Source organism: Scyliorhinus torazame, chromosome 9 (genome assembly GCF_047496885.1).
Source record: "Scyliorhinus torazame isolate Kashiwa2021f chromosome 9, sScyTor2.1, whole genome shotgun sequence".
Taxonomy (NCBI): Eukaryota; Metazoa; Chordata; class Chondrichthyes; order Carcharhiniformes; family Scyliorhinidae; genus Scyliorhinus; species Scyliorhinus torazame.
In genome coordinates, this window is record NC_092715.1 from 69103907 (window position 1) to 69126808 (window position 22902).

At 45.4% G+C, this 22902-nt stretch overlaps 1 protein-coding gene across 5 annotated transcripts in view; it reads left to right on the forward strand.

Annotated features, from left to right (window-relative positions):
- The first annotated feature begins 20 nt into the window (after window positions 1–20).
- gfm2 (GTP dependent ribosome recycling factor mitochondrial 2) overlaps window positions 21–22902 on the forward strand; it is a 77701-nt gene continuing 54819 nt past the window's right edge. For 3 of the 5 annotated variants that reach the window (XM_072516074.1, XM_072516076.1, XM_072516078.1), the window contains exons 1-7: window positions 21–203; window positions 7160–7246; window positions 9497–9584; window positions 13398–13443; window positions 14645–14742; window positions 17441–17566; window positions 21126–21214. In XM_072516074.1, coding sequence (XP_072372175.1) covers window positions 192–203; window positions 7160–7246; window positions 9497–9584; window positions 13398–13443; window positions 14645–14742; window positions 17441–17566; window positions 21126–21214 — 546 coding nt within the window. In that variant the 5' untranslated portion in view covers window positions 21–191. Of the gene's footprint in view, window positions 204–7142; window positions 7247–9496; window positions 9585–13397; window positions 13444–14644; window positions 14743–17440; window positions 17567–21125; window positions 21215–22902 lie in introns of all 5 variants that reach the window. The other 2 variants (XM_072516075.1, XM_072516077.1) reach the window with 2 other exon arrangements.

The window sequence follows — 22902 nt, forward strand, 5'->3', positions numbered from 1 at the left end:
GTTGAAGCGGCGCTCACAAACCGGATGTTCAGGGTCATCCTGTGGAGCGACGTTTATTTCTTTCAATATTATTTCTCACACTTCGCTGGTGAAAACCATGAACGAAATTTATCTTCTGCTCTGTAATGAGGTGTTTTGAATGGGATGGCGGGAACGATATTGGGAAATGTCGGAGCTGAGAGAATGATGGAATGTTGGTTTCGGTAAGGTTCCAATGCTAGAACTGGGGGGAGGAGGGTCTCGTGTGTTCGATAGTTGGGGGTTGGGAGGACCCGGGGGGGGGGGGGGGGGAGAGGAGCTAATCGGGTTCTGGAGGTGGCCATGGAAATTGTGGATGCGGTGGTTGTCATCTTCCAAACTTCTGGAGGTACTGGAACAGTCCTGGCAGGTTAGAGGGCGCACAGTGGGTAGCACTGTTGCTTCACATGGAGCAAAGTCCTGGGTGGCACGGTAGTGCAATGATTAGCACTGTTGCTTCACAGCTCCAGGGTCCCATGTTCGATTCCCGGCTTGGGTCACTGTCTGTGTGGTGACTCTGTGTTCTCATGGGTTTCCTCCGGGTGCTTTGGCTTCCTCCCACAAGTCCCGAAAGACTTTAGGTAATTTGGACATTCTAAGTTCTCCCTCTGTGCACCCGAACAGGTGCCAGAATGTGGCGACTAGGGCCTTTTCACCGTAACTTCCTTGCAGTGTTAATGTAAACCTCCTTGTGACAATGAAGATTATTTTTATCAATCCTCTTTGCTACCTCTTCAAAAACTCCAATAAGTTACTCAAACACGATTTCCCCTTAAGAAATCCGTGCTGGCTGTACTTAATTAACCTGCATTTGTCCATGTGACTATTAATTCTGTCCTGAATTACTGTTTACATAATTATATTTTATATAACACCTTTCACAAACTCGCAATGTTCCAAAGTGCTTTACAGTCAGTGACTACAGTGCAGTCACAGTTGAATGTACGGAACACAGCAGCCAAATTGCACACAGCAAATTCCTACCAACAGCAATGTAATAATGACCAAATGTTTTTTTTTGTGATGTTCATAAAAGACAAATATTAGCCAGGACACCAGGGATATCTAAAAATGAGTTTTGAGCCAGTCGCCTAACTGATCTCGTGTCATGCTCCTCGTGTGCGATGTGGGAGCTCAGGGACACGTCCACTGTCCCTGGCTCCTTCATGTGCATGAAGTGTGTCCAGTTGCAGCTCCTGTTAGACCGCTTGACGGCTCTGGAGCTGCGGATGGACTCACTTTGGAGCGTCCGCGATGCTGAGGACGTCGTGGATAGCACGTTTAGCGAGTTGGTCACACCGCAGGTGAAAGGTACTGAGGGAGATAGTAAATGGGTGACCAAAAGACAGAGCAAGAGTAGGAAGGCAGTGCAGGTGTCCTCTGCGGTCATCTCCCTGCAAAACAGATATACCGCTTTGGATACTGTTGAGGGAGATGGCTCACCAGGGGAAGGCGGCAGCAGCCAGGTTCATGGCACCGTGGCTGGCTCTGCTGCGCAGCTGGGCAGGAAGAAGAATGGCAGGGCTATAGTGATAGGGGACTCAATTGTAAGGGGAATAGACAGGCGGTTCTGCGGACGAAATCGAGACTCCAGGATGGTATGTTGCCTCCCTGGTACAAGGGTCAAGGATGTCTCGGAGCGGCTGCAGGACATTCTGGGGGGGGAGGGTGAACAGCCAGCTGTCGTGGTGCACATAGGCACCAACGATATAGGTAAAAAACGGGACGAGGTCCTACAAGCTGAATTTAGGGAGCTAGGAGTTAAACTAAAAAGTAGGACCTCAAGGGTAGTAATCTCAGGATTGCTACCAGTGCCACGAGCTAGTCAGAGTAGGAATGTCAGATAGAGAGGATGAATATGTGGCTCGAGAGATGGTGCAAGAGGGAGGGATTCAAATTCCTGGGACATTGGAACCGATTCTGGGGGAGGTGGGACCAGTACAAACCGGACGGTCTGCACCTGGGCAGGACTGGAACCGATGGTGTTTGCTAGAGCTGTTGGGGAGAGTTTAAACTAATGTGGCAGGGGGATGGGAACCGATGCAGGAAGTTGGAAGGTAGTAAAACAGGGACAGAAATAAAAGGCAGTAAGGGGGAAAGTGTAAGGCAGAGAAGCCATAGTCAAAAATCAAAAAGGGTGACAGTACAAGGTACAGTGACTGAGGGGAGCTCAGTGAATAGGACCAGGAATACTAAAAGAAATAAAACGGGAAGTGAAAACATTAATGGTAAGCGATGCGGCAGGTTGTTACAGGAAGATGTGGGTTCAACGACAAGGAAAATTAGGAGAAAGGTTAAGAGGAAATATAACTTAGGAGAGGTTACTGATCGAGGTGTTAAGATTCAGAACAGAGGTAAAAAAGCCAACATAAGTGTACTTTACCTGAATGCTCGTAGTATTCGGAATAAGGTAAATGAGTTGATGGCGCAAATCATCGTGAATGACTATGATTTAGTGGCCATTACTGAAACATGGTTAAAGGATGGTCACGACTGGGAGTTAAATATCCGAGGGTATCAAACTTTTCGGAAGGACAGAGTGGATGGTAAGGGAGGCGTGTAGCTCTGTTATTTAAGGATGACATCCGGGCAACAGTAAGGGATGACATCGGTGCTATGGAGGATAAGGTTGAATCCATTTGGGTGGAAATCAGGAATAGTAAGGCGAAAAAGTCACTGATAGGAGTAATCTATAGGCCACCAAATAGTAACATTATGGTGGGGCAGGCAATAAACAAAGAAATAACAGATGCATGTAGAAATGGTACAGCAGTTATCATGGGGGATTTTAATCTACATGTTGATTGGTTTAACCAGGTCGGTCAAGGCAGCCTTGAGGAGGAGTTTATAGAATGTATCCGCGATAGTTTCCTCGAACAGTATGTAATGGAACCTACGAGGGAACAAGCGGTCCTAGATCTGGTCCTGTGTAATGAGACAGGATTGATTCAGGATCTCATAGTTAGGGATCCTCTCGGAAGGAGCGATCACAATATGGTGGAATTTAAAATACAGATGGAGGGTGAGAAGGTAAAATCAAGCACTAGTGTTTTGTGCTTAAACAAAGGAGATTACAATGGGATGAGAGAAGAACTAGCTAAGGTAGACTGGGAGCAAAGACTTTATGGTGAAACAGTTGAGGAACAGTGGAGAACCTTCCAAGTGATTTTTCACGGTGCCCAGCAAAGGTTTATACCAACAAAAAGGAAGGACGGTAAAAAGAGGAAATAAGGGAGAGTATCAAATTGAAGGAAAAAACATACAAAGTAGCAAAGATCAGTGGGAGACTAGAGGACTGGGAAATCTTTAGGGGACAACAGAAAGCTACTAAAAAAGCTATAAAGAAGAGTAAGATAGATTATGAGAGTAAACTTGCTCAGAATATAAAAATAGATAGTAAAAGTTTCTACAAATACATAAAACAAAAAAGAGTGGCTAAGGTAAATATTGGTCCTTTAGAGGATGAGAAGGGAGATTTAATAATGGGAGATGAGGAAATGGCTGAGGAACTAAACAGGTTTTTTGGGTCGGTCTTCACAGTGGAAGACACAAGTAACATGCCAGTGACTGATGGAAATGAGGCTATGACAGGTGAGGACCTTGAGAGGATTGATATCACCAAGGAGGTAGTGATGGGCAAGCTAATGGGGCTAAAGGTAGACAAGTCTCCTGGCCCTGATGGAATGCATCCCAGAGTGCTATAAGAGATGGCTAGGTAAATTGCAAATGCACTAGTGATAATTTACCAAAATTCACTAGACTCTGGGGTGGTCCCGGCGGATTGGAAATTAGCAAACGTGACACCACTGTTTAAAAAAGGAGGTAGGCAGAAAGTGGGTAATTATAGGCCAGTGAGCTTAACTTCGGTAGTAGGGAAGATGCTGGAATCTATCATCAAGGAAGAAATAGCGAGGCATCTGGATGGAAATTGTCCCATTGGACAGACGCAGCATGGGTTCATAAAGGGCAGGTCGTGCCTAACTAATTTAGTGGAATTTTTTTAGGACATTAACAGTGCGGTAGACAACGGGGAGCCAATGGATGTGGTATATCTGGATTTCCAGAAAGCCTTTGACAAGGTGCCACACAAAAGGTTGTTGCATAAGATAAAGATGCATGGCATTAAGGGGAAAGTAGTAGCATGGATAGAGGATTGGTTAATTAATAGAAAGCAAAGAGTGGGGATTAATGGGTGTTTCTCTGGTTGGCAATCAGTAGCTAGTGGTGTCCCTCAGGGATCAGTGTTGGGCCCACAACTGTTCACAATTTACATAGATGATTTGGAGTTGGGGACCAAGGGCAATGTGTCCAAGTTTGCAGACAACACTAAGATAAGTGGTAACGCAAAAGGTGCAGAGGATACTGGAAGTCTGCAGAGGGATTTGGACAGGCTAAGTGAATGGGCTAGGGTCTGGCAGATGGAATACAATGTTGACAAATGTGAGGTTATCCATTTTGGTAAGAATAACGGCAAAAGGGATTATTATTTAAATGATAAAAAATTAAAACATGCTGCTGTGCAGAGAGATCTGGGTGTGCTAGTGCATGAGTCGCAGAAAGTTGGTTTTCAGGTGCAACAGGTGATTAAGAAGGCAAATGGAATTTTGTCCTTCATTGCTAGAGGGATGGAGTTTAAGACTAGGGAGGTTATGCTGCAATTGTATAAGGTGTTAGTGAGGCCACACCTGGAGTATTGTGTTCAGTTTTGGTCTCCTTACTTGAGAAAGGACGTACTGGCACTGGAGGGTGTGCAGAGGAGATTCACTAGGTTAATCCCAGAGCTGAAGGGGTTGGATTACGAGGAGAGGTTGAGTAGACTGGGAATGTACTCGTTGGAATTTAGAAGGATGAGGGGGGATCTTATAGAAACATATAAGATTATGAAGGGAATAGATAGGATAGATGCGGGCAGGTTGTTTCCACTGGCGGGTGAAAGCAGAACTAGGGGGCATAGCCTCAAAATAAGGGGAAGTAGATTTAGGACTGAGTTTAGGAGGAACTTCTTCACCCAAAGGGTTGTGAATCTATGGAATTCCTTGCCCAGTGAAACAGTAGAGGCTCCTTCATTAAATGTTTTTAAGATAAAGATAGATAGTTTTTTGAAGAATAAAGGGATTAAGGGTTATGGTGTTCGGGCCGGAAAGTGGAGCTGAGTCCACAAAAGATCAGCCATGATCTCATTGAATGGCGGAGCAGGCTCGAGGGGCTAGATGGCCTACTCCTGCTCCTAGTTCTTATGTTCTTATGATCGTGATGCTCCCGAGCCCTGGCGCCTGACACAATCTGGATCACGGCGGTAATCACCCCACGATTCCTACCCAAAATGACACTTAGTCATTTTGTGGGAGAATTTCTCCCAATGAGTATGATGAAGCATTATACGCAACGCATTAACCTTTTTTCACCATTTTCTGCTTGCTGATCCTAGTTACTCTTCCTGGAATAACTGAGATTGACACTGGAAATAAATGGACCTTGATCAGTCTGACAATTTAGTGAGGTTTGTAGATTTTTAATTGGAATGAAGGAGACACAGCCCCTGTAAAATTTGAGAGGATGTGCAGGTACATTTCTTCAGGGTGTTAAAGCTCTGGTCCCCATAATGTGGCATCAATCAGTCACAGAAGTCTCCTTCACAGGAACGGTAGGTTAAGTACATCGAACATACAGTGCAGAAGGAGGCCATTCGGCCCATCGAGTCTGCACCAACCCACTTAAGCCCTCACTTCCACCCTATCCCCGTAACCCAATAACCCCTCCTAACCTTTTTGGTCAGTAAGGGCAATTTATCATGGCCAATCCATCTAACCTGCACGTCTTTGTACTGTGAGAGGAAATTGGAGCACCCGGAGGAAACCCACTCAGACACGGGGAGAATGTGCAGACTCCGCACAGACAGTGACCCAGAGGGGAATCGAACCTGGGACCCTGCCACTGTGAAGCCACGGTGCTATCCACTTGTGCTACTGTGCTGCCCTACCACCGTTAGCACAAGTGGATAATAAAATACATCCGTTACCACCACTTTGAGTTAGTCGTTGTTAAGTCTCTTGTACTTCCACCTCTTGAGTCAGAGGGTTGTGGGGCACATCAATCAAGGCTGACACTCCAATATAGTGTTGAGAGTGCTGCACAGTCAGAAGTATTTTGGATGAGATGTTTAAACAAATGCCCATCGCTCGTTAGGTGGATGTAAAAGATTCCATTCCGCTACTTCAAAGGAGAATAGGGAGGTTATCCCCAATGTCCTGGTCAATAATTATCCCTCAGTCAGCATCAAAATATAACATCATATCTGGTCAATATGACATTGCTGTTTGAGGGATTTTGCTGTGTCCATATTGCCTGCTGTGTTTCCTTCATGATGGCAGTAACTTCTTAGCAAAGCACCTCAATGGTCGTAAAGCACTTTGGGATCTCCTGTGGTTGTGAAAGGCACTGTATAAATCCAAGTTGTTCCCTTTTCTCTTCAGAGAACACATAAGAAAGTGGGAAGAAAATAGGAGAAAGAGGGTGAAGGGGAGAATGGCACGAGTGATTAGAAGTACGGTATAAGGTATCAGATGTCATCCTAGATCTTACGAGATCCTTCAGTTATTTTGTGAACTGGACTAATTACCTGATTGGTGATGTGATATCTTCCTCGGGTGCCATACAGAAATTTTACATCTAATTTTAAGCACAAAGGGAGAACAGTCTGTTGCAGCAAAGCTTAGATACAAACTCATGGCAGAATCTGATAGTGGGTCAAGGTACCTCGACTTTGATTTTGCTTAATGGTAAAGTAATCCAGGATTACGGTATGAATACTGGAATACATCTGCTATATTTGAGGTGTGATATTTGTGGATAACCCACTGTCTGGGATACTGGGCATGGCTGAAGTTTTTCTGGGTATATTTAAGCTGACCTATCTGTGGAACGGTACAACAGCATTTCTATTTTTATGAGAAGAACATTGAAATTGAACAAAATCTTTAAAATTGACCTAAGACTCACTGCAGGCGATTTGAAATGTGACTTCCATTTACCAAGCATTTTTCTCCCTACCACAATTCAATGCGATGATACTGGAAGTCACTGCTAAATGCACATTAGATAATGAGTGTTCTTTGATGTTATAGATTTCTTTTGTATGAAGGTTTTGACCAATAACAAAGAGGAAGTCAGGCGATTTGTGATGGAACTGCTGCTAATTGGGATCCGTTCACCCAGTGCACATCATGTGGTGAGGATCAACATTTCTTTTGTTAGAAATTTAGAGTACCCAATTCTTTATTCCCCCAGTTAACGGGCAATTTAACGTGGCCAATCCACCTACCCTGCGCAACTTTTTGGGTTTCATAGATGTTTCATCGAATTTACAGTGCAGAAGTAGGCCATTCAGCCCATCTAGTCTGCACTGGCCCTTGGAAAGAGCACCCTACCTAAGCCCACACTCCACCCTATCCCCATAACCCAGTAACCTCACGCACCCCAACCTTTTTGGACACTAAGGGCAATTTAGCATGGCCAATCCACCTAACCTGCACATCTTTGAACTGTGGGAGGAAACCGGAGCACCCGGAGGAAACCCACGCAGACACGGGGAGAAAGTGCACAGACAGTGGCCCAAGCCGAGAATCGAGCCTGGGACACTGGAGCTGTGAAGCAACTGTGCTACCGTGACCCCCCCCCCATGTTGTGGGGGTGAGACCCACGCAAACTTCACATTGACAGTGACCCGGGCCGGGATTGCACACGGGTCCTCAACGCCGTGAGGCAGCAGTGCCAATCACTGCACCACCATGCCACCTGTAAGATCAACATTTTAAATTGACATAAAAACTTTTCCAATAATGTGTCTGCTAACATTGAATTTTCAACAGGTTTGTTTCGATGTCACTAGCTTTCGGAGCGCTGCTCCTTCCTCAGGTGAATGCAGAGGTCTGTTCCAGAAACACATATATAGACAAATTCAAAGATGCCAAACAATGCTTGGAATGCGAGCATTAGCAGGTGATTAAATCTTTACAGATCCAGAGATGGGGTAACCCCAGGTTAAAGAGGTGTGAATTGTATCAATTAGGGCTGCACGGTAGCATGGTGGTTAGCCCAATTGCTTCACAGCTCCAGGGTCCCAGGTTCGATTCCTGGCTTGGGTCGCTGTCTGTGCGGAGTCTGCACGTTCTCCCCGTGTCTGCGTGGGTTTCCTCCGGGTGCTCCGGTTTCCTCCCACAGTCCAAAGATGTGCAGGTTAGGTGGATTGGCCATGATAAATTGCCCTTAGTGTCCAAAATTGCCCTTAGTGTTGAGTGGGGTTACTGGGTTATGGGGATGAGATGGAGGTGTTGACCTTGGGTAAACACCTTGCGCCGAGCAGAAACTTATAGCCAAGTTCCGCACACATGAGTGCGGCCTCAACCGGGACCTGGGATTCATGTCGCATTACATTCATCCCCCACCATCTGGCCTGCAAAATCCTACCAACTGTCCTGGCTTGATTTCATAGAATTTCATAGATTTCATAGAATTTACAGTGCAGAAGGAGGCCATTCGGCCCATCGAGTCTGCACCAGCTCTTGGAAAGAGCACCCTACCCAAGGTCAACATCTCCATCTCATCCCCATAACCCAGTAACCCCACTCAACACTATGGGCAATTTTGGACACTAAGGGCAATTTATCATGGCCAATCCACCTAACCTGCACATCTTTGGACTGTGGGAGGAAACCGGAGCACCCGGAGGAAACCCACGCAGACACGGGGAGAACGTGCAGACTCCGCACAGACAGTGACCCAAGCCGGGAATCGAACCTGGGACCCTGGAGCTGTGAAGCAATTGGGCTAACCACCATGCTACCGTGCTGCCCTAATTGATACAATTCACACCTCTTTAACCTGGGGTTACCCCATCTCTGGATCTGTAAAGATTTAATCACCTGCTAATGCTCGCATTCCTAGCATTGCTTGGCATCTTTGAATTTGTCTATATGTGTGTTTCTGGAACAGACCTCTGCATTCACCTGAGGAAGGAGCAGCGCTCCGAAAGCTAGTGACATTGAAACAAACATGTTGGACTTTAACCTGGTGTTGTAAGACTTCGTACTGTGCTCACCCCAGTCCAACGCCGGCATCTCCACATCATTGAATTTTCAGTATGGGAAGGGCCTATTCAGCTCGCCGTACCTTTGCAACTCTTCAACTGGAATTATATACAAAAATCATGTTTTTTTCTCATAACCTTTTAAATTTGCATTTTTTTTCCAGTGAAATATTCTGCTAATATCTTGATGTTGCTATTCAATTGGAAATGGCCCCAATACGCCGAGCAAACTCCCAGGACTCACCCTTGGAGTGTTATAATGTCACTTGACATGGTTGCAAGAGATAGTTTAAAATTAAGTAAACATATTTAGCTGGGAGAATTGGTCACTGTGAGACTACAAACTCTCACTTACAACCAGCATCGATCTAATTGATTGTTCTCTTCTTTCAGTGTCTTCCACGCTGCTGTTTCAGGGTTGCTCGTAGCAGCAGAAGGAATGCAAAAGGCATTTTCAACAGGAGGTACAGCTCTCTCCCAGGTAGATGACCTTTCTTCCATCATAAGGCCAGAAGTGGGAATGTTTGCACATTGTTCAGCACCATTCATAACTCCTCAGATACTGAAGCAGTCAGTGTCCAAATGCAGCAAGTCCAGGCTTGGGCTGACAAGTGACAAGTAACATTCATGTCACATAAGTGCCAGACAATGACCATCTCCAACAAAAGAGAATCTAACCAGGCATTCAAAGGCATTCCCATTGTTGAACACCCACTATCAACATCCTGGGGGTTAACATTGACCAGAAACTGAACTGGACTAGCCTTAAAAATACTGCGACTTAAAGAGCAGGTCAGAGGCTAGGAATCCTGTGGCAAGGAACTCACCTCCTGAATCCCCAAATCCTCTCCACCATACATGAGGTACAAGTCAGGAGTGTGATGGAATATTCTCCACTTGCCTGGATGAGTGCGGCTCCAAAAAACACTTCAGGAGCTTAACACCATCCCAGGCAAAGCAGCCCAATTGATTGGCACCCCTTCCACAAAGATTCACTCCCTCCATCACCGATGCACAGTGGCAGCAGTGTGTACAATCTACAGGATGCACTGCCGGAACTCAACATGGCTCCTTAGGCAGGATCTTCCAAACCCATGACCACTACTATCTAGAAGGACGAGGTCAGCAGGTAAATGAGAACACCACCATCTAGAAGTTCCCCTTTTAAGTCACTCATCATCCTGAATTGAAAATATATCGCCGTTCCTTCACTCTTGCTGGGTCAAAATGCTAAAACTCCCTCCCTAATCGCATAGTGTACCTACGCCACATGCACTGCAGCGGTTCAAGAAGGCAACTCACTGCCTCAAGGAGAAATAGGATGGATGATAAATGCTGACCTAACAGTGATGCATGCATCCCGTAAATGAATTTTTAAAAGGTTCATACTTAATTGTCACCGATTAAAAGAGGATGGCACAGGCATAGTTGTAATTTGGTCACGCAACCAATTGCACAAAGAAAGTCCTTGGGGCCCATTTTATCTCAGAATGCTAACTCTCCCATCATTCCAGTACAGCACCTAGCTCGTTCTTAAATTAGTTCAGTGTCTTGGCCTCTACCAGCTGGTGACCAGTTTCAGCAGTTCGCCACCCTCTCCGTAAGAAAATGTTTTCTGATTGTGACAAAAATATGGGGCGGGTTTCTCTGTCACGCCGTCGGGATTCTCCGTTTTGCCGACTGGTCAATGGGGTTTCCCATTGTGGGGCAGCCCTACGCTGTTGGGAAATCCCCGGCTGCCGGCAAAACGGTGAATCCCGTCGGCGAACAATTCAGCCCAGGATGTTTGCCTTTTTACATGTATATTACATGTTTCATTAATATGAGAAGTATAAAGGAATGTGGGGACCTTGGAATGGATGTCCACAGATCACTGAAGCTCGTGGGACGGTGGATAAAGCGTTTAAGAAGCATATGGTCTGTGATTCTGTGAATGCTTTCCTTAATTAGCTGAGGCATAGAATTCAAGAGCAGGGAGGTTTTGCTGGTATTGTATAAAACAGTAGCTAGGGTACAGCTGGAGTATAATGAACAGTTCTAGTCATTAAATTTGAGAAATATGTGATGAGGTGCTGGATTCTCTGCTGCCTGACGGTCCCGGACCGAGAGATCCACAATTGGGCGGAGAATCCAGCATCGTCCCCGCAGATCCGTCTCCAATGCTCCGTACCCCACTGGCAGCAGCATCAAGGTTCGTGCCCGCGCAAGTGGGAGGATGCCATGAGGTCAAATTGACCAATTTGCATCCTATTAACGGGTAGGACACCAAATTCTCCACATTGCCATGATTCTCTGGGCTGGGATTCGTCCCCCCGTACCGGACCCGCCCCCCCCCCCCCCCCCCCCCCCCCCCCCCCCCCCGTGCCGGACCCGCCACACCCCGTGTCGGACCTGCCCCCGTGTGCCAGACCCGCCACACCTTGTGCCGGACTGCCCCCCCCCCCCCCCCCCCCCCGTGCTGGATCCCCCCCCCCCCCCCCCCCCCCCGTGCCGGACCTGGGCCCCCCCCCACCTCCCTGTGCCGGACTCGCCCCCCCCCCCCACCGTGCTGGACTCGCCCCCACCCACCCCCGTGCCGGACCCGCCCCCCCCCCCCACCATTCTGGACCCGCCCCCCCCCCCCTGTGCCGGAACGTGCCCCCCCCCCCCCCCCCGTGCCGAGTTTTAACTGGGGAGTGAATGATCACTTCCAGACAGCCAGATGTCTGGTTTGTTTAATTTAATTTCCCTTCATGCTTGAATAGATCTGAATGGATCACCCTGCTGTGTTACTAACTGCAAAGTTCATACACATCTAGCTGTGATTCACAGCTCTTGACTACATCAAAAGCAAAAGCAATAAAGCTTTTGATGTCTCTGTTAAGGGGGAGTCTCTGGTGGGGGCATCTGTTATGAGGGGGGAAGGTATGACCCAGCAATTTCCGTGGTTGGGGGAATGGCGGTGGCAGGATCTGTGTTGTGCGGGAGAGGCCAGTAGCCATACCTCATCCTGGGGCCGCCTGCTCAAAATGACGGCTTAATAGTGGGATTCGCGAGGGAATCTCTTGCAATCCCTGCCATGCATAAATTAGCATGGCAAGGGAAAGTGAATCGCCTCTGGGCGCCACACCAGCACGATTCATCCACGGTGGGAGAACATAGTCTCCCAAATGGAGAAAATGCCCACGAATTATGAAGATGTTGCATTTTAGCTCTGAGGGAAAAGTGGGCAGGCCATGATGTTTTCTTTGGAACAACGGAGGCTGACGGCTGATTTAACCACGTTATATAAAATGAAGCGCGTCTTAGAATGGATAAGAAGGACCTATTTCCCTTAACTGAGAGATCAATAACCAGGGTAATCAACTTAAAGTAATTGGTCGAAGGGTTAATGGGGAGTTGTGCGTTTTTTCACTAGATGGTGGTTGGGTCCCGCTGTCACTGCCTGACAGCAGCAGAAACAGTCTCATCCAACTCCATCTACAAGTTTGCTGATGATGCGACCATAGTGGGCCGGATCTCGAATAACGACGAGTAAGAATACAGGAGGGAGATAGAGAACCTAGTGGAGTGGTGCAGCGACAGCAATCTCTCCCTCAGTGCCAGCAAAACTAAGGAGCTGGCCATTGGCTTCAGGAAGCAAAGTACTGTACACACCCCTGTCAGCATCGATGGGGCCGAGGTGGAGATGGTTAGCAGTTTCAAATTCCTAGGGGTGCACATCTCCAAACATCTGTCCTGGTCCACCCACGTCGCCGCTACCACCAAGAAAGCACAACAGCGCCTATACTTCCTCAGGAAACTAAGGAAATTCGAGATACAGAAGTCTGAGAACACGCACGAACAGACTCAAAAACAGCTTCTTTCCCGCTGTTACCAGACTCCTAAATTACCCTCTTATGGACTGACTTCATTAACACTACACCCTGTATGCTTCATCCGATGCCGGTGCTTATGTAGTTACATTGTATACCTTGTGTTGCCCTATTATGTATTTTCTTTTATTCCCTTTTCTTTTCATGTTCTTAATGATCTGTTGAGCTGCTCGCAGAAAAATACTTTTCACTGTACCTCGGTGCATGTGACAATAAACAAATCCAATCCAATCCATTGCATTTAAAAAATGATTGGATATGCACTTGACGCATTGTAGCCTCGAGGATCACAGATGGAAAGTGGAATTAGTCTGGATAGCACTTCATTGACCAACACAGGCAGAATGGGCTATATACCCCCTTCTATGCTATTAATTTCCTCTTTAGATATTTATTGTGGATGTGTAAAAATATAAATTCTAATTTCCGTTGCTTTATAGGTGAGATTAAGTCATTGCGTACCATTATCAACCCAGATATCTCGAAGTAAGTATGGACTCATTCAGCAATTAGTACATTAAAAAGTTAATACAAATGCCTCTATAATTTGTTTATGCATAGGGAACCAAGCTTTCCTTGTAAATTATATTTTTCAGCAGTTTGTTGATAGCCACTATTATCCCCTTCAAACATTGAGAATTATTTACATTTGTGTATTTTAAAAAATTCATTCATGGTGGGATGTGGGTGTCGCTGGCTGGGCCAGCATTTATTGCCCATCCCTAATTACGCACGAACTGAGTGGCTTGCGAGACCATTTTGAGGACATTAAGAGTCAACCACATTGCTGTGGATCTGGAGTCATATATGTAGGCCATACCAGGTAAGGATGGCAGATTTCCTTCCGTAAAGTGAACCAGATTTCTTTTTTCACAACAACCATCGACAATCATTATTAGACTTTTAATTCTAGATTTTTATTGAATTTTGCCGTAATAGGATTTGAACCCTGTTCCCCAGGCAAAACCCTGGGTCTCCGTATTACTGGTCCAGAGAGAATACCACTACACCAGCACATCCCCTCAGATATGAACAGACTGAACTATTGGTGTTTTCATTTTTGACCCGATATAGGCTGCTCTTTTATTCTTTTACTTCCTTTTGGTTTGTCTGTTGATTTTAATTGTGGGCCCTGTCTGCATTCTCACGAGTCCTGATTTTAAAAAAAATAATAAATTTAGAGTACCCAATTCTATTTTCCTCCCAATCTTTTAGGGGCAATTTAGCGTGGCCAATCCACCTTCCCTGCACATCTCTTTGGGTTGTAGGGTTGAGACCCACGCAGACAATGGGAGAATGTGCAAACTCCACATGGACAGTGACCTGGGGCCAGGATCGAACACGGGTCCTCGGTGCCATGAGGCAGCAGTGCTAACCACTGTGCCACTCTGCTGCCCTTACGAGTCCTGATGAGGATTGATCAGGTTTCCTGAGGCAGCACAATTTTCAAACTCCGCGCAGTTTATTCATGATGTATGCTTTAAATTCCAGTTTTTGTTTGCAACGTGTGGTTCATGATGGTCAGTTTATAGGTTTCCCAGGAGAAAATAATATTGCCATTCAGTGACTAGGTATATTAAAAGCCATTTTCATCTCTGGCATTTGTCACTAAGGAATTTTAAAGGTGATACGTTTGGAACGAAACACTGTACTTTATGCTTTTAAAACAAAACATTTGTATTAACAGAATACGCAATATTGGGATCATGGCTCATATCGATGCAGGGAAAACCACAACCACAGAGAGGATGCTTTACTATGCAGGATACACCAGGGCACTTGGAGGTAAGGGTGCACCCACTCTCCTGTTGAAGCCACATTTCATTGCGATACAATCTAATGCATACTTTTGCGAAATCCATAGAAGATAAGTGAATGAACATTTTGTAAGGTATAGAATGGGCGGAGTATGCCCGTTCGCCCCGTGTCTGCGTGGGTTTCCTCCGGGTGCTCCGGTTTCCCCTCTCAGTCCAAAGATGTGCAGCATAGGTAGATTGGCCATGCCAAATTGCCCTTAATGTCCAAAAAAGGCTAGGTGGGATTTCTGGGTTATGGGGATAGGGTGGAGGTGTGGGCTTAAGTAGGGTGCTCTTTCCAAGGGCCAGTGCATACTTGATGGGCCGAATAGCCTCCTTCTGCACTGTAAATTCTATGATTATGCTGATATTCGGTTGTGAGTGATTCACTCAGATGCGCTGACCATTTTGGCAGCTGCCTGTTTCAGGATCCAGGAATGTTTGGAAGATCACAACCAACTATCTCTGCAACCACCTTTTCCTGAACTCCAGGACGTAGGTCATCAGGTCCAGGGGATTTGTTGGCCTTTAGTCCCTTACTCAACCTACCCACCCCATGGCCAAAACTAAAATAAGGCTATCCTGACTAACTCTACAGCCTGTGGAAATATGGTAGACTCATGACAATTTATAGAATCCCTACAGTGTAGAAGGGGGCCATTCGGCCCATCAAGTCTGCACCGACGCTCTGAAAGAGCACCCCACCTGAGTCCAGTCCCCCACCCTATCCCTGTAACCCCATAACCCCACCTAACCTTTGGACACTAAGAGGCAATTTAGCATTGCCAATCCACCGAACCTGCACATCTTTGGACTGGGAGGAAACTGGAGCACCCGGAGGACAACCACGCAGACACTGGGAGAATGTGCCAACTCCGAACAGACAGTCACCAAGGTTGGAATTGAACCCAGGTTCCTGGCGCTGTGAGGCAGCAGTGCTAACCACTGTGCTACCATGCCGATTTACAGCAGTAAAATTATAGGGTTCAGTGATATTTATTTGGCTGTTGCACTTCTCAGTGAATGTATTTCTATAATCATTTATGAGTTTTGTCTGTTCTCCAAGTTCCCCCATACTGTAAATAGCTCCATCTAGTGTCCTAGCCAGGGACTGCCTGTGGAGAGCAATTAAGGCTAAAAGGGCGGGATTCTACCCTAACCGGCGGAGCGGGCAGTACCGGCGCCGAGGAGTGGCGTGAACCACTCCGGCGTCGGGCTACCCGAAAGATGCGGAATCCTCCGCACCTTCAGGGGCTAGGCCAGCCGGCGCCGAAGGGCCTCCGCCGGCCGGCGCATGTTAGCGCATGCAGGGGAGCGCCAGCATGTACTGACATCATCCCTGCGCATGCGCAGGGAGCTTCATCTCTGCGCCGGCCATGGCAGATGTTTAGAGCGGCCGGCGCGGAGGGAAAGCGTGCCCCCACGGCACAGGCCCGCCTGCGGATCGGTGGGCCCCGAACGCAGGCCAGGCCACTGTGGGCCCCGGACCGGGCCTAGAAAGACGTGTTGTTAGATAATTTGGACATTCTGAATTCTGACTCTGTGTACCTGAACAGGCGCCGGAATGTGGCGACTAGGGGCTTTTCATAGTAACTTCATTGCAGTGTTAATGTAAGCCTACTTGTGACAATAAGGATTATTATTAGTTAGGATGGTGTGTGACTTGGAGAGAAAATTGCAGTGGTGCTGATCCCATGCATCTGCTGCTCTTGTTTTTCTTAATTGTTAAGAGGTCATAGGTTTAGAAGGTGCTGTCCAAAGAGTTTTGACTAGTTGCTGCAGTGCATCTTACAGTTGGTGCACATTGCTGCCATTGTGAGTCGGTGGTGCAGTGAGTGAATGTTGAGACGGTGGATAGGATGCTGATCAAGTGTATGCTTTGTCCTGTTCACATTGAGTTGTGCGTTAATTGGAGCTGCACTCCTCCGGGTAAATGGAGAGCATTCCACCAAACTCTTGAATTGTGCCTTGTAACTTGTGGATAAACTTTAGGGAGACACGAGGTGGGTTTCTCACTGCAGAACTTCCAGCCTCTGACTGGCTCATGGAGCCTAATTATGGCTGGTCCAGTTAAGTTTCTGCTCAGTGGTAACACTGAGAATGTTGATAGTGGGGAATCGGCAATGGTAACACCATTCAATGTCAAGAGAAAGTAGTTAGAATGTTTCTTGTTGGAAATTATCCTTGGCTGCAATTTCTATGGTACTAATGTTACTTGCTACTAACCAGCCCAAGCCTGAACGTTGTCCAGATCTTGATGTGTAGGGGCTCAGGATTCGTGATATCTTATTTGCTTCCTTTTTGGGTAAACTATCTGACACAACTGGCGGGTGACATGATTCTAGGCTGTTGCTCATGTTGCAGTAAAGCAGCAGCTGTGAAAAAGTGTAGAGTTCCTCAGGTCATTTCTCCACTTTACTAACATCTGTCCACAGCATCTCTCCTCTAACAGCATGATTAAACTTAGAAAGTCAGTGAAATTGGAATATGGGTATGCGCTCATGGCCTGCAGTTCTGGCAGAGTCTGCTGCAGCACTGTACCTCTCCAGTACGAAACATTGTAGGATTTTTAAAGAAACTTTATGGAGTTCTCGATGAGATTTCACATTACATCCGCTATAATGTAATTGCAAATTAGGTTCCCATTATGAAAACACCACAACACAGAATCTTCTACTTTTTCTTAGATGTTGACGATGGCGACACAGTGACCGACTTCATGGCACAGGAACGTGAGCGTGGGATTACCATCCAGTCAGCTGCTGTCACGTTCGACTGGAAAACCCACCGGGTCAACTTAATAGATACACCAGGTAGGCAAGCGCACACTGGGACATTCAACCACATGAGATTGAATCACGGGCTCCATGTAAAAACAGAGAGTTTGGTTCTTAATAGATTAATACTCAATAATATTTCAAAATACTGGTAAATTGTGATTCAGATTGTTTTAAACAGCCACAGATATTCAGATTTTGTATTTGAAATACACTCACCTCTAATAACTACATTCCAATTGAGAGACCAATCTCGCCCGAGTAGACAATTCCATTTGTAACTAAGCTAGTAAGTAACCTTGTGCTTAGATCAAAATCCAGCTTCAACCATAACATTCCCTGGAATCTTCATCATCGTCTCCCCAGGGACAAGGTTTCATGTAAAAGAGGTATTTTGTATATTTTTGACTATTTTGTTTTCTTGTTTAAACAACATTAACTGGATCTTGGTAAATAGCCACAAACTAGTTATTTTTATTGGGTGCACTTAAAAATCTTAATCCAAATACCTGATACTTATGGCTAAATGAATTGTGAGTAGAATTTCCTGACGGGAATTCCCCAAGCTTTCCACGTAACCTGAGTGGAAGATTGCTGGAAATGGCCTTTTATCCCAGTGCTGTGCAGCTCCATTGAAGTACCATTGGGAGATTGAAAGCAGCAGTGTGGAAATTACTTGTGTCTGAGTTCATCAGAATTCGCCCACAGTAAAAGCTGTGCTTTGTTTCTTTGGAGATTATTGTGAAGTAAGCCCTCTTTAATTCATGCACTTTTCACATTTTAGTTTAATATACACAGAAGAAAGAAACGTTTTTTTGAAATGCCCACTTTTGTGACACATAATTGTGCAATATTTTAAAATCTGGAGCAAACATTTGAGGAAAGTTAACCATTCAGCTGTCTGTTTATATAGCCAAATATACTGAAGGTGAAAATACTTGTTGGACAGAATGTAGTTTTGTTTAAGATGGTTTTATAGGGACGTTACCTTCAGACTGAGATATTATTTCGGGGAAAGAAGGTGGGAGAACAGCTATTTTTGTGATGGTACTGCCATATACATGGAACTGAGATGTGTTAACTCATTGAATGTACGAACATACGAATTAGGAGCTGGAGTGGGCCATTTGGCCCCTCGAGCTTGCTCCACCATTGATAAGATTGTGGCGTCAACTACACTTTTCTTTCTACCTCCATATCCTTGACTTTCTTGTTAGTCGACCTAATTCAGCCTTAAAAATATTCAATGGCCCTACCTTTACTCCTCCCTGAGGAAGAATCGCACAGACTTGTGAACCCTCTGGAAAGAATGTTTTTCCTAATTTATTTTTAAACTGTTCCCCCTAGTTCTAGAGTCTCTCACAAAAGGAAACATCCTCTCAGCATCTACCCTGTCAAGTCTCTTCAGGATCTTATATGTTTCAATAAGATTGCCTCTCATTCTTTTAAACACCAGTGGATACAGACCCAGCCTGTTCCAATTTTTCCTCATAAGAATAATAATCTTTAATAGTGTCACAAGTAGGCTTTCATTAACACTGTAATGAAGTTACTGTGAAAATCGCCACACTCTGGCACCTGTTCGGGTGCACTGAGGGATAATTCAGAATGTCTAATTCACCGAACAAGCGCGTCTCTTGGGACTTGTGGTAGGAAACCAGAGCGCCCAGAGGAACCCCCCACGGACACAGAGAATGTGCAAACTTCACATGACAGTGATCCGGGGCCAGGATCGATCCTGGGTCCTCAGTGTTGTGAGACAGCAGTGCTAACCACTGCACCACCCCTTGGCCCCCTTATGTCCTCGGTCCTGCCAGCCTTGCAGTGCCACCTGGGCACCTTGGCAGTGTCAAGGTGTCTGGCTGGCACCAGCAGTGCAAAGGTCCCCATTTCTGGGGACAGTACTAAACGCCGCCCGCCTAAGGTCTCCAAGGTAAAGGGGTTAGATCCCAACGCGTCGGGTAGCACGGTAGCATAGTGGTTAGCACTATGGCCTCTCAGCGCCAGGGTCCCAGGTTCGATTCCTGGCTTGGATCACTATCTGTGCGGAGTTTGCATGTTCTCCCTGTGCCGCGTGGATTTCCTCCGGGTTTCCTCCCACAAGTCTCGAAAGACGTGCTATTAGATAATTTGGACATTCTGAATTCTCCCTCTGAGATCCCAAACAGGCACCGGAATGTGGCGACTAGGAGCTTTTCATAGTAACTTTATTGCAGTGTTAATGTAAGCCTACTTGTGACAATAAAAAGATTATTGTTAGATCAGGCAGGCTACATGTTAGAGTGTAACTAGCCACTGACTCTAATATGCAGATTTGCTAAATACTGATCCCACCCACAATTGGCAGGATTCAGTTTGCGACGTCTCGCGAGATCCCGTTGGATATCACGAAGCGTGGTGAGCCTGGTAGATCCTGGAAGAGGCCTCTCCCGGCATATACCGGTCGTGGGCGAATGGGGCGTGGTGCGGCCAGTAGATCGCATCCTTTATGTCCTCTTTACAATTTATTTTCCTACCTATCTCTGTGTCATCAGCAACTATTTAACAACTATACATTCAATACCATTATCCAATTTATTGGTATAGATTATAAATAGTTTGAGACCCCAGTGGATCTCTGTGGCATTCCACTCATTACACCTTGCTGTCCTGAAAATGACCCATTGGTTAGCTGTTAGCTAACTAATCCTCTATCTCTGCTAATACTATACATGCTAGTAGGCACCATTTTAAAGTCAATGTGACACTGAACCATTCTTCAACAGTGACTGCACTTAACAACGTACCTTACCATGGAGCACTTTGAGATGACCTGCAATAGTGAAAGGCATTATATAAATGAAGGATACACTAGTGCCTGAAGCGTTTGCTAATTGTAAATGTCTAAGCTGAATGAAGTGCAATTTTTCTGGGATAAAAAGGGAATCATTTCCTTTGCAGGGTGAAAATGATTCTGTTCAATCTGCCTCATTTAGATATCTGAGAGAGAGCCATATAATGACTGCTGGTGGAAAATGGAAACTGGTAATTGGAACTTGACTGCAAAACACAAGACATGGAAACAAATCATATATAATGAAATGAAATGAAAATCGCTTATTGTCACAAGCAGGCTTCAATGAAGTTACTGTGAAAAGCCCCTAGTCGCCACATTCCGGCACCTGTTCGGGAGGCTGTTACGGGAATTGAACCGTGCTGCTGGCCTGCCTTGGTCTGCTTTCAAAGCCAGCAATTTAGCCCTGTGCTAAACAGCCCCAGATATCATATATATAATATCAATGCAGTCAGTTATTCACAGATTTGAGGTTAATTTGGAGTGCAATTAGTGGAGATTGCAGGCACACTAAAGTTCTAAAGCACATTTAAAGATTTGTGCCTTATGAATGGCAGCTCTGAGGGAGCAGATAAAGAAAAACATGAGGTGAAAGGGGATCTATTGAAAGGGGGTCAGCTGATACTTTTACAAATAAAAGAATCGTGTACGTTTCATTTGCTCTCCCGCCATCCCAGTTCAGTTAATGGTCATGTGCTCAGTGAATCATACCCTTTGCCCCTAAACTAAATCTCACTTCAGTGAATTTTGCACTTTTGTCAGGTCACGTGGATTTCACAGTTGAAGTTGAACGCTCCTTACGTGTACTTGATGGAGCAGTGGCAGTGTTTGATGCTTCAGCTGGTGTGGAGGTGAGCAGGATTTTAAAGCAGCAGTTCACTTTACTGTATTCTTCCATGGAAGCTGACAAGCTCTGTATCTTTCCCAGTGGCCAGGTTCAAGGCAGTGAGATCAGCAGGCATAGTATTCAAAACTCAGTGACTCTCCAGTCCGCAGCTAATCAGTCACGTATGCTTTCCAGCAGAAACTGACAGCTAGAATCCAGGCACTGAGTGTAATTATTAAAGCCCTACCACCCTTATGGTTGATATCTGCTAACTAAGCACAGTGCAGCTTTCAAACCATATTTGGTTGTTTGTTGGTATTATTAGTCCCACACCACAAAATGGTCCTGAAATAATACCATTGCTGCTCTATTCTTGTGAGAAATCAGCAAATGAATGCTAGAGGCTGCCCCACTGCGAAGGGCAGAGAATTAGCTGGGGACTGGCCCTCTTGGCTCTGCCACTGGCATTCTAATAGGCTGTTTAAGAATAGTATTGCAAAGAACTAAGGTCAGTCCTGCTCCTTGCCCATGAATGGTGCAGGAAGCCCAATTAGGAAAAACTGGGACAAATAGCTTATTTTAAAAAAGGTGTTGTCCTCACTTACACACAAAACAGAGAAAATATTTCCAGATGTAACATCAAATTGGATATTGATGCATTTTCCCTGCCTCTTCGACTCATTGATTGCTGCAAATTGTGTCTGTTATCGCATTGATCAATTTCTCTCCGAGCAGATGACTCATTGAAACTTATGGTAAGATCACACATTCTGGTTGCTCTCTATATTTCTTTCAGTTGTTTTACTGAAACGTTTTTATCAAAACTTTAGATGACAAAGCTAATTCAAATCTATTCCTGGATGCAGTAATGCTAATCAGAAACCCAGAGATTTCTGCGACTATATTGCAACCATTGAATCTATTATTAAGAACATCTCAACAATCCACTTAGAAAATCACAACATGATCAGACATAGAAAATGTGGTTTAACGAAAGGGAAGTCATGTTTGACAAATTTCTAAGAGTTTTTAAACCAGTAACAAGGAGGATAGATCAAGGAATCCCAGTAGATGTAGCATACTTAGATTTCCAAAGAACATTCAATTAGGTGTCCCACTAAAGGTTAATATGCAAGATAAGGAGACACAATGGTGTGGTGGTATTGTCACTGGGGTCGTAATCCAGAAGCCCCAGTTAATGCCCTGGGATATGGATTTAAATCATGGCCGCCGGTGGAATTTAAATTCCTTAAATTTGGAATGTAAAGCTGATCTCCATAATGGTGACCACGGCAACTCCCATCAATTGTTGTAAAAACCCATTTGGTTCAATAATATCCTTTAGGGAAGGAAATCGGTCATCCTTACCCGGTCTGGTGTACATGTGACTGCAGACCCACAGTAACGTGATTAATGTGACTCATGGCTTAACAAGCCGCTGAGCTCAAGCGCAATTCTGGTTGGGCATCAAATCCTGGCTTTGCCAGTGATAACCACATCCCATGAAAGAATAAAGAGAAAAAAAGGTATATATTAGTATGAATCGAGGATTAGTCAATATATAGAAAGCAGAGAGTAGGAATAAACAGTATTTGCAGTTGACAGGCTAGGACTGGGGGAGTGCTGCGAGGATCAGAAACCTCAGCTATTTACAATCTGTATTAACGCTTTAAATGAAGAGGGATGATATTCTCTGGCCTCCCAGCTGCGTGT